The sequence below is a fragment of the Eleutherodactylus coqui genome, chromosome 10 (genome assembly GCF_035609145.1).
Source record: "Eleutherodactylus coqui strain aEleCoq1 chromosome 10, aEleCoq1.hap1, whole genome shotgun sequence".
NCBI classification, from domain to species: domain Eukaryota; kingdom Metazoa; phylum Chordata; class Amphibia; order Anura; family Eleutherodactylidae; genus Eleutherodactylus; species Eleutherodactylus coqui.
In genome coordinates, this window is record NC_089846.1 from 27,947,524 (window position 1) to 27,962,502 (window position 14,979).

Sequence of the window (14,979 nt, forward strand, 5' to 3'; positions counted from 1 at the left end):
AGTTACATTGTTTGTCAAATAACCAACATTTTACAACAGCCGACCTCAAATTCATAGAAGTTGGACCTACAGATGTAGCAAAGTTTAACTTGACACTTAAGAGCCAATCTGTTGCAAAGCTTTCTCATCTTTTCAGCAAGTTCTTAGCGTTGGGTTAAAAGTTTGCCACATTTGTAGTGCAGCAAAACGTCTCATTGAGCAATACCAACCTGTGATTTTGGCAACAAAAGGACTGCCAGGGATGTGCTTATTGTTGTACTTAACAAGGATGTTATAGTCTCCAGGAAGGACGGGAAGGTAGGACACTGTACAAGTTCCATCCTGGTTGTCGGTGCAACTAATGTCTGCCTTGGAAGGACCTTCAATGGCCAGTGATAAGCCACCTACATGCAAACAATAATTGTTAAGGCCATGTATAAAAAGAAGAGTTTAGTCCAATCACCTCCTGGTACCTACCTTCACCAGCATCTTTGGTGTTCACTGTAAACACAGCCGGCTTATTGACTGTGCCATGAATTAATCCTGGGCCATAGGCTGTAACATGCCCACTGTTGACATAGTCCACGTAGAACTGCAGGGGGCTTCCTGAAAATCAAGGTATAACCATTTTTAAGACAAGGATCTGATCAGCATCCAATACAGTTTAACTTGGAGCATGTCCCATGTGCTCTTCCTTTAGGTTCTTTTCTTCAAAAATTGCACTTTTCAAATACGCAATTCCTTAACCCTTTCCAATCCAACATTGATTCAGCCTTGCAGCTCTGATGTCAGAAGAGGTCCAATGGGGTTTATTCTAACCCCCTCTGCCTATTATACATTTGCTCAACCGCTCTGCTGCCAGAGCCTGTTTGACACGTGGATTTGAAAGGGTTAAAGTTGTAGGAAAACCGAGCACATCAGTATTTATAAGGTACCAGAAATCTCATACACAAAGTACATTATGGTGTCCATCACCAAGGCCAGACCTGGAATGTGGATGCCGTCATACTTGATGTCCATCTCATGAAGGCCGGCTTCTGTAGGAGCGTATCTGACAGTGACTGTTCCATCTTTGTTATCCGTGATGTCTGGTTTGGCGACTTTACCAGAAGGCATGCGAACCTCTCCTACATTAATGTGAACAGTATTATGTAAAAGTCAAGAGTTATGGAAATTAAAGCCAGTAGATCTAGAAACATGCAACAAGCATGAAGACAAGTGTCCATACCGGTGATCTCGCCTTTTTTGATAGTGAAGGGAATAACGAGGTCAAATGGTCTCAACCCTGCAACATCCAGTCCATTCACTCCCATTACAGGGCGATCTGTAGCCTAAACCGAGAGAGTCATACATGAGCAAACCCTTAATGAAAGAGGGGAAAAAAAGTGGAGAGGACATGCTTCAATGGGAGGAAGAGACCTCAAACTCCAATGGAAGTTCATCATGGTAGGAGACCAAAAGTTTCATAAAAGGCAAAAAACTTTGAGTTAAAGCTTTTTTTTTTAGGTTCTCACATCTGTTACTGTAGATACTTTTGAGACGTTCTCAGCCCCCAAACTGCAAGTTCAGGGCACATCTCATGACTACAGCTTCACTGCAATCTCTGCTGTCAGCCAAGGGGCTCCGTCAGAGAGGCAGATTCTGAATATTGCAGAAAGAACCCTGCTGTGCCATCAGACATCCTATGGACATTATACTGATGCACTACAAAAAGGATGATGAACCAGCAATGGAGTTCAAAATTGGAAACATGACAAGTTGCACGATGAGGGAAGTCTTTGCAGTTAGTTTATCCAAAAACTTGGCAAACCTGGAAACATGAATTCTGCAAGAGACCTTTACATATATTTCTGAACACATGAAGAAAAAAAATGGATGAGACGAACGAGTGGATATAAAGTGTTAACTCCTTCCTGCCATCCAACATGTGGTGACTGGTTGGAAATCTAACAGACTTAATGAGATGTTGGTAGTGAAAAGAATGGGAAGATATGGCAGACATTTGGAATTTATATAGAGTGGACAGAGGTATGAGCCCACCATATGACCCTCAGAACCCACCCCATTCCCCTTCCCAAATTTAATTACAGTGAAGATTGAGGAAAAGGCCATCACTGCAACAGTATACACAGGGAAGGAATTCATCTTGTGTTGTCGCAGCAAAAGCAGAAAGAGAATAAAGTATTCTGGCTGGACAACTAAGTCACCCTATACCAGCGGAGCTGTGGGTAACACTGCTAGGCAATGCCAGTGCTGTCAGTGTAATGGCACATGCAACAAACCTCTCATGCAAGCAAAGCACTATAGAGCTGAACCTACAAACACTAGTGACTGTGCAACCCCTTTAACCCATTATTTGCAGTCTACTCAAAAGCAGCCTCCAAAACAGCTACATTTAAAGAGTAACCACACTTCAAAAACTTTTGGCATGTGGCTGTGACATAGCTTTTAATCAGTGGTGGGGTCCAAGTGCCAAGAGCCCTGCTGGTCGCTCAAGTTAAGGTACTGCAGTGCTCCATCAAGCACTGTGCCTACCACTTGTTGGCACCTCTAGCAGCATAGACTTCTATAGCCATCTGTGAGTCAGCTGTCAAGGAGCAGACAAAATCTATGAAGATAGCCGAAGGGGCACAGCACTTGGATGAGCAGTCAGCAGGGTTCTCAGCACCTGCACCCCGATTGATCGAAACCTGCCATGCGAAAAGTTTTTAAAAAGTGCAGTTCCTCTTTAATAAAAGTCTGTGCTAGAGCTTTGAGCAGGTTGTGAGTTCTGAATTCCAAAATCCCTTCCCCAGCACATAGCGTTGCAGGATGTTTTTTCCCTCCATGAACAACAGTTACGGTTAAAAGACGGGGTACCCAGGGTTGCTGCATGCCCGGGTATGCGTAAGGTGGGGCTAACTGCTGCTGAGCCATCTGCTGGGGCATCATTTGCTCGCCGTCCAAAGCCTGCGTGTAAGAACAGATTAGTCACATTCTACAACTGGAACTTCATTAAGACATAGGTGGATGGAACAAAGGCCTTCAAAGCAACGTTGGCCACAGCTTGTAGGCTAGCCATTTGGAGGAAACACAGCGTATTTAGTTTGAGTTTTATTCTTTTTTACATTGTGGCATTATACACTGATCTGCTGGGTGAGTTGCATTAATTTTAGATATGGAAGGGGTTTTCTATGAATTTAATATGACCATTGAGTCACCTGTTAATGACTCCCCCTCTATTAGTGATACCAAAGGGCTGCTGATAGAGGTGGTCTTATCAAGGCTACTCTAATTTGTAATATAAAGTCCCTCCATTTCCAGAATTAATTGAAGGATATCTAATAGTGTAAAGAGAAAAGTCTCCGCCATACTTACTGTAACTTGGAATGGGCTGTTTGGTATGTGCTCCCCACCAAAGCGCACACAGATGACATATTTGCCAGGTTGAGGGGCAGTGTAGAAGATATCAAAAGTTCCGTCTTCATTTTCTACAACATCTACATCCACTTCAGTGCCATCCGGGGTGCACACTGTACATGTCACTTTACCCTTTCCAGCAGCCTTGGCATCTACTGTTATTACGGTCTCTTCACCAATCTGTATGGTAGGTCCAATGCCAGCACCTGTGAGGAACCAAGATGTGGGAATAGGGTGGGGCAAGTAGGAAGGTACAAAGTAAGGATGGTGAAACGGGAGTTCACTGTTCTACTTTTCAGGCCAATCCCATGCGCCACCACGCTAAATTGGAAAATATGAAATCTGACATAACCAAACCCTTCAGCATTCACAGCCAGATCCCTCGCCGTTCTACAGGACGATCAGTTCTCAGGAAATTTTTATGCACAAGGTTACAAAGTTAAGAAACTTGCCCTCCTAGTAACCCGTAGAATGGCGAGCACCCGAGACTTGTGTCAGTGTGAATTTTTGACCACTTGTCTGGAGCCCAGTTATACCAGTATGGCCATATAGATTACAGCTACCACTCATAGCTTAGACTGCTCAAATTATCTTTGAGGTGTAAGACTTGCAAATAAATCCGATGTAGTACCCAAAGCCTCAACACACCAAGATGACCCAACATGCTCATAACCAAGCTTGTTCTAGTTAATCTGACACCACAACCACCATGAACAGGTTCATACTACTAAGTGGTCGAAAAGATGCTAAATCACCCACCACTTCTTGAATGGCTTCTTGCGCCTGGAACAAAGTTTTTAGAGGGACCTCAAAATGGCAAGAATGTGATTCCAAGCGAAAAAAAAAAATTGAAGATGTGACCACCAGATGTGTAAAGTTACCTCCAGAATTGGTGACCCTACAGTATTCGTGCATGGAGCAGTAACAAAAACTTCCTGAAGAACTGATATCCATAAGAACATACATAATTGCTAAAGACAAGCATTGGAGGGTGAGAGAGGGTGCAGATCAAAGTGGAATTAGAGATGCAGTTAAGGTCCAAAGATTGTTGAAGATGGGCCATACAAAGCAGGCATGCAAGTAGCAAGACAAAAAAAATATGGTATAAAAAGGAAACCCCATCCCAATTCAGGTCCTACAGTTCAGAGTTGGGGAGTATAGCCTGAATGGAATGGCTTTAAGGGTACAGAATATCAAAGTCTCCCCTGAAGAACCTTGCAGTTTTCCATTAAAAAAAGTTTAAAAAAAAACACAAGCAAGTTCTCTACCCATTTCGAGAGAAAAAAAGGCCTAGTAATCAAATGTATAGTATAGGGACTGATCTGGAAGTTTGAGAATAGATTAGAACTTCCATATATAGGTATGCTTTGTCTTGTTGCACAATTCCCCATTAATGATCTAGAAATCTGATCAGGAGAGAATTACTAGCAGCTGGAATTAAGTTCTGTGTCTCACTTGAGCAACAGAGCTCAAACTAGATAAAATTCATTGGCAGCTTTGTCCGAGACCATATAAGTACATAGTCATTGATGCCACACTAATACCACTTCAGATCAATCCCAAAACTAAGATCTGCTGTCCGTTTTTAGTCCACTTGTTCCACCACCATCCAAAAATTCTCTTTATTGGGCATTTTAGAAGACCTGACTAAAGAGGACCAGAAAAAAAAAAAAAAAAACACCTAGACAAAGCCTGGACTGCCCCTTTGTACACAATCTAAAGTCTAAATCAGGGTACATTGGTGAGCATTTACTAGAGCAGTTATAGATAAAGCATACCATGCCTATGATTAAAGCCCTACCCCGAATAGACAAACGGTTTAGTTAAGTTTGGGCCGTTCACAGCTGTTGCAGCCAAATGGATAACTCAACCATCAGGCCAAAGCTAATTGAAATTCAAGTTTGTTCACGATTGTAAATGGAAGATCGATAGAAAGTGACCAACTACCATTTCCGAGTGGACATTAATATACATTCCCGCCAAGACACAACCATTTTTGCAGTGTGCCACTCATTCACTGTACGAGAACTGCTGAGTTTAGTGAAGAGCGCCAGGGCTATATTAACAGTGTAGCCCATGGATGGACGCATTACAGGGGTTTGTCTGGGTTTTAAGGGGCAGGCATCAGGGCACTATTGGAGAATATGCTCCCCCCCCCCCCCCCCCCCCCAACCCCACTCATCTCAAATGTATAAGATAAAGTTAAACACCATAAAACTCCTTTAATGCTACATCTGTAGGCAAGGGTGGTAATTGCCAAGTAGCACTGTCTACCGGACCCAAATGACCAGTTACAACAGGATTTTTCACCTTTTTAGCTCCTTCTGGAACACATCACCCACAGAAAGGATGTTCAATGCAAAAGAGGTGACTTAATACAATGCCCCTTATATTAGTGATTAACACTATAACTAACGACCTGCCAAGCTATACCAATAAGCCTTCTAACAGCTGTGAATGCCCAAGACTACCAAAGATCAGCAAGTTACTTTCAACGAGAATGTAAAAGTTTAGTCAAGACCAGCAAGCGGCTTACCTAGCCCGTGACCTCCGATTGACACTGAGGTGAAAGGGCAAAGAGCAAGGAAAGGTAACGTGAGACAAGGTGACAACGTGAGGGTAAAGTGCATAACAAAATACACATCAGCAGAGATCCGTTTACATCATGACATGTTATGCCATAAACCGTGTGCAGCGTTGAGAAGTGTGTACGTAAAAAGCAGTGTGAGGAGAGCAACGGGAGGAGTCTTAGAAGGCATTCCACGCTCTACCCTGCACTACTCAAGGCTTTTCGGAGTTGTACACAACTCTGTTCTAGACTAACTTTTACCAGCAGTTCATATATGTAATAGAGAATCTTCAACACCTTAGGAGGTTCTCAAACTGCATATGCTGCTTCATTCATGACTTAAATGGTAGGAGAAAAAAAAAGTCAACGCTTCTCATCTTTGAGTGTTGAATACCTTATACAACTGAGCAACCCAACTTACCTGTCACTGTACATTTACTGGCATCACCTGTTGGTACGGCACGGATACGATAAGGTGAATATGGAATCTCATCACCACCGTACTTGATGAGAATAGTGTAGCGCCCGGTCATATCAGGCACGTAGGACACAGTGTAGGTTCCATCTTGGTTGTCACGGATGGTGGCCTTCTTGGGTTTGCCTTCAGGATCCTGCGAGGTAATTTAGTAGGCTTTACCATTGAGCTGTTAGGTTATTTTTTCACTGCCAGCTGCTGCAGACAAATCAATGTAATTTCTGGCACCACCAGCTGCACCTTCCTAAAGCATTCCATCAGTGTGTTTGATGGGTTGACATAGGAATTTTGGGTAGTCAAGTGCCGTCCTATGCAACCCAAAAACTATTTCCGAGTCTTTTTGCAGGACTCAGCTGGCCACTTTCATAGGCACTTTTGCTTAGCCTGCCAACTGTAGCCTTTGGTGCACAAGTTCTTAAATTCACCCATTCGAGGCCATGTTCACACACTTTGCCATGCACTACAAGAGTCTACAAGTCATGACACTTACCGTTATCTGAACAGCAAGGAGACCCTCTCCAGCATCCTTGGCATCAATTGTAAATTCCACAGGTAGACTGGCAGGGACACCTGTTGTGTTCAATCCTGGGCCACTAGCCTTTACCTTACTGGCATCGTGAGTGGGCAGAACCTTTACTTTGAATGGGCTGTAGAGCAATAGAAGACAATATTTGAATTTCCACATTAGCCCATTACTGGCAAAAAAAGTTTGATACCCATTACAAATATCATACACGAGTTAGTGATAACTCACCTGCGTGGCACCTCTTCATCTCCATACAGAACTGCAATGTTATATGGTCCTTCACGGCTGGGCACGTAGTTAACAGTCTGAACGCCATCTCCATTGTCCACAATATCCACTGGTTCTACAACCCCTATACAACATACAAAGTATTGAAATACCAACCAGTAACACTGCAGAATGAAGCAGAGTATAAAAATCCAGAGCGACATTTACTTCTATTTCTCCAGCACCTTACCCTTTGGACCTTGGACTTTAACTTGCAATGGAGCAACACCAGCTTTGCTTGTGTCCACACTGAAGGATTGGGGAACATTCGCTCTTACAAGTCCTGGGCTTAGTCCTGGACCAGAACACTTTACTTTGCTGCTATCGATGACATCAGTAACTGGAACCTTGAAAGGGCTGCCTGCAGAGCGGTAACATTAAACCAAGTCAAAAAAAGTAATTAATTTTAATTATAAGTGTCTACTTTAATTAGCATTGCAATTAAATGGGTTTTCCAGGCAAACACTATTCAGGAACTATCCCCAGGTCAGGTCATCAATAGTTAGAAGTTGCCAGAGACCCAAGGCAATGAGTCAATCGCCCTACCCACTGTCAGTGCAGCGGGCTAGATATACATCATAGGCGACGGCCATTACACTTTTGCCTTCGACACTAGGGAGAGCTGCGGAAGTGTAATAGCTGCTTCAGCTACCATTGATTTCAACAGGAATGAAGTCAGCTTGGGATTCCCAGCGATCGCCTGCCTGTGCAGTGGAACGGGAGAGGAAGTGCCCAAGTGATGGTTTCCTGCCAATTAACTACTGATGACCTTTCCTGTGGATAAGTCAAGCTTTGTTCAGGAAACCCCTCTAATTCCTTCCTGAACACCAGTATAGCTCACCTGGAACCTGGTGTCCACCATATGTGACATTAAGGCTGTAAGTGCCAGGCTCATATGGGATGTATTCCACTGAACAGCTTCCATCTTTGTTATCTGTGCAAGACATCTTTGCCTCAGATGGACCTTCAACTGCCAATCCCAGGCCCCCTGTACCAGCACCCCTAGAAGAGGAGCAGAGAATCTCAAATCACTTACTTACAAGACCAGCAAAGTTAGTTAGATCATGTGATAAATGTGATGCAGACGTTACCTTGTTTCCACTGTAAATTTGTTGGGCTTGTTTGTTGTCCCACTTTGGATACCCGGGCCGTGGACTCGGACTCTAGTTGGATCACAACCTTCTGTCACAGGAACCCTGAATGGACTCTTGGGCACAGGACTTCCATTGTAAGAGACATCCACAGAGTGAACACCTGAGCAGATGGAAGACAATGATAAGTAAAGCCATTTACTACCAAGGACTCCATTGCATTAGCCATGACCAAAGCCTTCACCTTCTTCATAGGGAGTATACTCCACTTTATATGTGCCATCTCCATTATCCTGTACGTAGGCTTCTGTGAAGTTGCCAGAAGGATTAGAGACCCTGGTCTTGACATGTGGACCTCCATTTTTGGTCAGAGCCCTAGCATCCACATTGAATTCTGTAGTTGCTTCTCTGAAGACACCTGTAAAAGGACGACAAAGTTAATTCTAATGCCAACAGCCCAAAACAAGCCAAATAAAATAATCCTCCAAGTCATACCTTTTCCTTCTACTCCAGGTCCAAACACCTTAACACCAGTTGTATCGACTGCAGGAGTCACTTGTAGTTTGCTGGGGAAGTTGGGCACCATTTGTCCACCATATTTGATAGTTATGGTATAGATTCCAGGGTAAAGTGGAATGTATGTAATCATGTATGTGCCATCTCCATTGTCTTGGATATGTACCTCAGCTTGCATGCCCGTGTCGGATATAATTTCAATAGTCAACTCAGCGTTCCCAGCATTGGTGCAGTCCACATTAAACTTGCCAGCTTCTCCAACCTGGGCATGTTCCAAGCCAGGGCCAGAACAAGTCACCTTGGTAGGATCAAAGGAAGGCTCAATCTTTGCCTTGAATGGAGATCCAGGTATATGAGTGTCAGCAAAGAGAATATTGATGTTGTAGTCACCATGTTCTGTAGGCAAGTAGGATACAGAACAGGTGCCATCGCCGTTGTCCAGACATTCTATCTTCGCTTCACATGGACCTTCAACGGTCAAACCGAGACCTCCTTGGCCAGCACCTTTAGTATCAATGGTGAATGGGGCGGAAGAACCCACATTTCCTCCTTTGAGTCCAGGTCCATAAGCCTTGACCTACAGTACAAGTTTAACAGCATTATGGTCTCTATAGTGGTACAGTAGTGTCATTTTAACACATTGATTTCCATTCCCGATTGCCAAGATAACTTCACCCAGCGGTACTCTGGTTAGTTTTTGGAAGCCAAATACAGGAGTGGCTACAATCTTTAATTTCTTTGTAGATTTCATTCCTGCCTTGTCTCAACCCCCCTAACCAAAAAGTATATTGATATACGTACTCCAATCGCAGAGTTTGTATGAACTGGGATAAGGAGCAAATTGCACTCCATACACAGCAGTCTAATACCTGTGATAAATGCCAATGCAGATCACAACTGTTGACCCGATTAGGTCACATGCTGCAGTTTTAGTTATGGCACACCAGGACCTTCTAAAGGTCACCAAGGGCTGCCATGAAAGAATGTGTTAGAAGACAGTATAATGCAATGTGTTGGTACTGCATTATACTGGACTTGGGACCAAACAATTGCAAGTCCAAGTCATCTTAAGGGACCAAGTTAAAAAGTTTATGACTTGTACCCTGTATCGGTTTCATTTAAATACTTGCCTTTGAAGGATTGGTTGGTGGTACTGCTTCGACAGGGAAAGGACTACCAGGTACTGGGACTCCATCATATGTAACCTCTACTTCATAGGGTCCTTCTTCCCGAGGTATGAACTTAACAGTGCTATTATCTGGACTTAGCCCTTGTTCTACTTTGCAAGGAACAGATTTGTTGGATGGGCCTGTAATTTTTGAAGCCACTTTGCCTTGGCCTCCAGCACCTTTAGATTTCACTGTAAACTCTTGGTCTTTTCCAACTTCCACTTCTGAAGAAATAAAATAGACCATGTCATGCAATGACAAAATGCTCAGCATTTACAATAGGCCTATGCAGTCATTCACTGAGCTGCTTTCTGCAGGAAGCAGACAGCGCCGATCCCACTGCAGTGGTCAGGCTTGGTAATACAGGCATTGAAGTGAAAGAACTTGGCCTGCAATACCAAGCCTGGCCACTGCAGTAAGACTGGAGTCAGTCAGCTCAGTGCTCGAGTACAGTACATTTGTGAGGATCCCAAGCAGCTGACCCCTGCTGATCAGCTAACAACCTATCCTGTGAATGTCACTAGTTCAGTCCAAGAGAAGCCTTTTAAAGAAAAACTCCTCTCATGCATCCAGATTTCGCCAAAAAAATAAGGTCTAACTAAGTAGGTAAATTTTATATCCATCAGGCACTTAGGGCTCATGTATAAAATTGAGATCATGATCAGTTTGATACATACTGTCAGGAAGTCCAGTAACTTTGATCTTGCCGAGTTCCAGAGTTTGAGCAATGTTAACAGGGAACGGGCTCTTGGGGATATGATCTCCTCCATAAGTCACATTTACACCAATGTTACCCTGAAAGAAAAGTTGCAGAAGTGTCATGATCCGTGTCTGCCAACACAGCATTGTCAGTCAGTAGACTTATTCCTGCCATTGTTACCTGCTGCACTGGTGTGTATTTGACAGTATAAGAGTTGTCAAGGTTATCAATGACGTCAAAGTCCTTCACGGCATCTCCTTTGGCTGGGCCTGTAAAGTTCACATCTAGTTTAGCCTTGCCAGCTGCTTTGGTGTTCACCGTGAAGTGGGTAGGTTTGCCAATTTCTACACCTAAGAGAAAAAAAAGTAAGGTTTAATCGAAGCCTTAAGAAAGCTCTAGGTCAGACTAATACACCACAAGACGTCTGGGACAAATTCCTACCACTAAACTTACCAGTTTTGTTCAGTCCTGGTCCATCAGCCTTCACTTTGCTGGCATCATGAGATGGGTCAACCTTAATGCGGATTGGGCTCATTGGCGTAGCCTGCACACACATACAAAAAAAAACCACAGGTTAACCAATCCCTATTGAAGCCATCTTAAAGAGTACCTTCTGATATGTCACGTTTTTAATCAGTGGGGTCCCATGGATTACTAGAGTGAAGGGGCTGCAGTGCTCACCCAAGAGCCAACACCCTTTGGCCGTCTTCACTGCTTATAGTCTCCTGAAGATGGACACGGCTATAGAAGTCTATGCATCCATCTGCAGCTATTGACTGCTGAAGAGGTGCAGCACTGGAGTGAGTAGCACCTTCACCTCAACGTCTCAGCACCCCCAAACCTCTGCCAATCAAAACTAGACATGCCAGAGCAACAAGTTTTGAAGTGCGGTCACTTTAAATGAAGGTTACAGGATCCTCATGAAATTGGGCTCCCTCATGGCCTGTATCATGTATAGAGGAGGGATATATCTCTACAGGAACAGAATCCATATAAAAGGAGTCCAATGCAGTCTTCAAGTACACGCACCGGTCTTTTGAGCTTTATGACTAAAAGTATTCAAGCCAGACTCAGATTTGTGAAAGTAAGTTGTAGATAAGGAAGTCTGACAAGTACCTGGCCAGCAAACAGAACCATGATGGTATAGCTTCCAGCGCCCGGTGGGGTGTATTTCACTGTGAAGGTGTCGTTATCATTGCGGATGATGTCGAAGTCTATGTCTGCCTCAGCCGGACCCACAACTCCAGGAGCACATTTGATTCCAATGCTCACATCCCCTAAGGAAAGATTTGTACAGGACAGTCAATCACTACTCCAATCTTGGCAGAACATACTGGATGACATAGCTGGAGATTGAAAAAGCCAAAAAAAAAAAAAAAGGGGGATGACAATCTATTTTAAAACAAATTTTACATACTCTAAATGCACAATGGCCATCCAAACACTGCTTGTGACAAGACTGCTGTATTAGAATATACAGGATCATTGGGGGTCCCCCACAAAAATACACATTTTGTAGGCGGCCACTGACTTCAAGGGAAATTGGTAAGATAAACTGCAGGCATCATGTTAAAGAACATGGGGGAGCCAAGCAGATCTATAGGTTTTGGGAAGAGATTCAGTAGACCTTATTATACATTAATATCTCTGCACATTTTGAGCTGAACAGTCCAATGGGCGGTCCTATCAGTGATTGACGGGAAGAGGAAAAAAAAAAAAAAAAAAAAAAAACGCAATTATATTTAGTCCGAGTTCATCTGGAAGAACAAAAAAAGTGCAATCCAGGACTCGCAGAACTTCGGGCGTGCTCTAAAAACACACCTCTTCAGGGAGGGATACCGCATTCCCTAAAAACAAACCCCTCTTTACCCCACCTGATAACATGCTCCCTGACCTACTGACTGCAATCCCTGCCAGCCATCATAAACCGCTCCTGCAGTCATACTGATCCTGCCGTCACAGACAATGGTCAGACATTTAGTTGTATGTGTATAGAATCCCCCTCTCCACCTCCCCATACCGTGCACATCTCCAGCCCCTTTACCTTCTGTATCACCCCACTATTCGTAGTATGTAAGCTCGTTGGAGCAGGACCCTCACCCCTATTGTATCAATCAACTGATTACAGAACCACGGTTACATAGTAATTTTTCTATTGTCTTTCTGTATCCCCCCCCGTCTATGTAAGCGCTGCGGAATATGTTGGCGCTATACAAATAGTTTATTAAAGTTTATTAAAAGTGGTCACTTACAGTATAATGCAATACCATAATATTGCATTAAACTATACATTTTACCATCATTCTATTAAAACGTGCCACAGGCATGTCTTAATAGGCAGTCAGGGCAGCCCTGGGGGTTTCATGTTAGGATACATGGATAGCACTCTGATCTCATGATGGAATGGGAGAGAACACCAATCAGGACATTTAAATGCTGCTGTCAATTCTGACAGTGGAACAGTCTTAACAGCCACATTTAGTCGCTGATGTGGGTAGGTACCTACTGTTTAAGAAGGCTGACACCCACCATGTATGGGGCAAGGTCTGCTCCACAACTTACATGTATGGTGCATGTAGGGAGAATGTTAAACTGTACATTTACTGCTTAGTTTCACTTACCTTGCCCAGCCTCTGTACAGTCCACAGTAAAATAAGTAGGTTCGTGTGCTTTCAAGCCGCTTTTAGCAACACCAGGTCCGTACACTTTAACCTTGTTGGGGTGGCTGCCAGCACCAACGGTCATCTGACAACAAAGTGATTTTTAGTTACCCAGTATACATTTCACCACATTGTGTTCTACTGATTAGAGGAGTTACTACAAGTACCCTGAAAGGACTGTTGGGAATGTTCACTCCACCCCAGGAGATCACTGCTGTGTGTTTCAGTGGCTTCTTCGGCAAATAGCTGCAGCTGTAGGTTCCATTGCCGTTATCCTTAGTGGTGACGTCCACAGGGTTTCCTTCAGAATCCTAAAGTTAAAAACTTTTTAAAAGTTGTTCCAGGCTCATTAAAGAAAAACTTAGTCAAGGAGCAGTACTTACCTGCACAGACACTTTAAGTGGTGCCTTTCCTCCTTGCTTGGCATCAACTGTGAACTCCGCTGGCTTATTGATGGACAGTCCAGTCTTCTCCAGACCAGGACCATAGGCCTTCACCTATGGGACAATTGAAACATTTAAGTGCATCACATTTGAAGTCAGAAGGAACAACCAAACTTTAGCTTTATTCAAGAGTTGGGGCGCTTTCACATGGGCAGAAACGGCCTGCAGGACGCACCGCAAGCCGCAGTAAATTCTGTACAGCTCCATGAAGATTTTGATGCAGAACTGAAAGCTGCTTAATTCTGCATCAAAATCCACAACAAGACTTGTAGGTTTTGGTGCTGAAAACACAGCGACGGGTTATGTGAATTTGGGTGCATAATGCAGACCTAAATTCAGTCCATGTGAAGCATTCTTAAAGGGGTTGTCTGCTGCAGGAAGCATACAGCTCTGTACATCGTGCAGTGGCCCTGGTTGGTACTGCTGGCTGATGCCTATTAAAGTGAATGGGACTGTAGTACCACCCTAGGCCACTGTACAGTGTACAGAGCTGTCTGCTTACTGCAGTAAAACAGCTAGAAATGGGTTGACCTGTTTAAGAGGATTGCCTACACAGGTCAATATCCAAAAACACTTAGAACGCTCCTTCACCCCATCATTGTCCTGCAATTAGTGGAGCGCATTTCAACTGGGCTGTCATTTCCCACCTATGTAATCAGTGTACTTACAAGAACTGATGCCGTTTTTGAAGGCAAAGGGCGGTCACACCGAATATTGATGCAATTTTTTTGTTTAGTCACTTTAATAGATTATGAAATACGCTTTCTTTTTGAAAGCACCTACTTTACAGCTTTTTACCCCCGACTAGTTACATCAGATTAAAACTTTTGCACAGGACTGCAAGTATAAAAAGGTCCAGTCATTGCACCAAGTTATTCTTACCTTCTCTGGATAGAAGTCTTTGGGGGCTGGTTTAATTTCTGCCATGAACGGGCTCAGCTTGATGTCTTCATTGTTACATAACACATGTACAGCATATTCTCCAGCCTCCAGTGGCCAGTAGCGCACGTCACAAGAGCCATCGCCTTTATCATCACACTCGATCTTGGCTTGTGATGGACCTTCCACAGAAAATCCTGCACAGAAGACCGTACTGGCATAAGATGGGCTGATACAAGCCTTGAGGTCTGGTTCTATAGGGTTTACTACACCCCCATAGCTGGGAACATGTATATTAGTGCTTTA

General features: G+C 43.7%; 1 protein-coding gene across 4 annotated transcripts in view; it reads right to left on the reverse strand.

The window, feature by feature from the left end:
• FLNA (filamin A) overlaps positions 1–14,979 on the reverse strand; it is a 116,011-nt gene that overhangs the window by 9,285 nt on the left and 91,747 nt on the right. The window contains exons 13-36 of one of the 4 annotated variants that reach the window (XM_066580719.1): positions 14,677–14,870; positions 13,735–13,848; positions 13,519–13,662; positions 13,313–13,436; positions 11,808–11,968; positions 11,145–11,235; positions 10,872–11,041; positions 10,669–10,786; positions 9,953–10,215; positions 8,802–9,399; positions 8,551–8,724; positions 8,307–8,469; positions 8,057–8,217; positions 7,406–7,576; positions 7,177–7,300; positions 6,913–7,069; positions 6,369–6,558; positions 5,915–5,938; positions 3,337–3,584; positions 2,839–2,928; positions 1,208–1,310; positions 966–1,106; positions 457–585; positions 210–383 (exon numbers count right to left, since the gene is read on the reverse strand). In XM_066580719.1, the coding sequence (XP_066436816.1) occupies positions 210–383; positions 457–585; positions 966–1,106; positions 1,208–1,310; positions 2,839–2,928; positions 3,337–3,584; positions 5,915–5,938; positions 6,369–6,558; positions 6,913–7,069; positions 7,177–7,300; positions 7,406–7,576; positions 8,057–8,217; positions 8,307–8,469; positions 8,551–8,724; positions 8,802–9,399; positions 9,953–10,215; positions 10,669–10,786; positions 10,872–11,041; positions 11,145–11,235; positions 11,808–11,968; positions 13,313–13,436; positions 13,519–13,662; positions 13,735–13,848; positions 14,677–14,870 (4,026 nt within the window). The remainder of the gene's footprint in view (positions 1–209; positions 384–456; positions 586–965; positions 1,107–1,207; positions 1,311–2,838; positions 2,929–3,336; positions 3,585–5,914; positions 5,939–6,368; positions 6,559–6,912; positions 7,070–7,176; positions 7,301–7,405; positions 7,577–8,056; positions 8,218–8,306; positions 8,470–8,550; positions 8,725–8,801; positions 9,400–9,952; positions 10,216–10,668; positions 10,787–10,871; positions 11,042–11,144; positions 11,236–11,807; positions 11,969–13,312; positions 13,437–13,518; positions 13,663–13,734; positions 13,849–14,676; positions 14,871–14,979) is intronic. The other 3 variants (XM_066580720.1, XM_066580721.1, XM_066580722.1) reach the window with 3 other exon arrangements.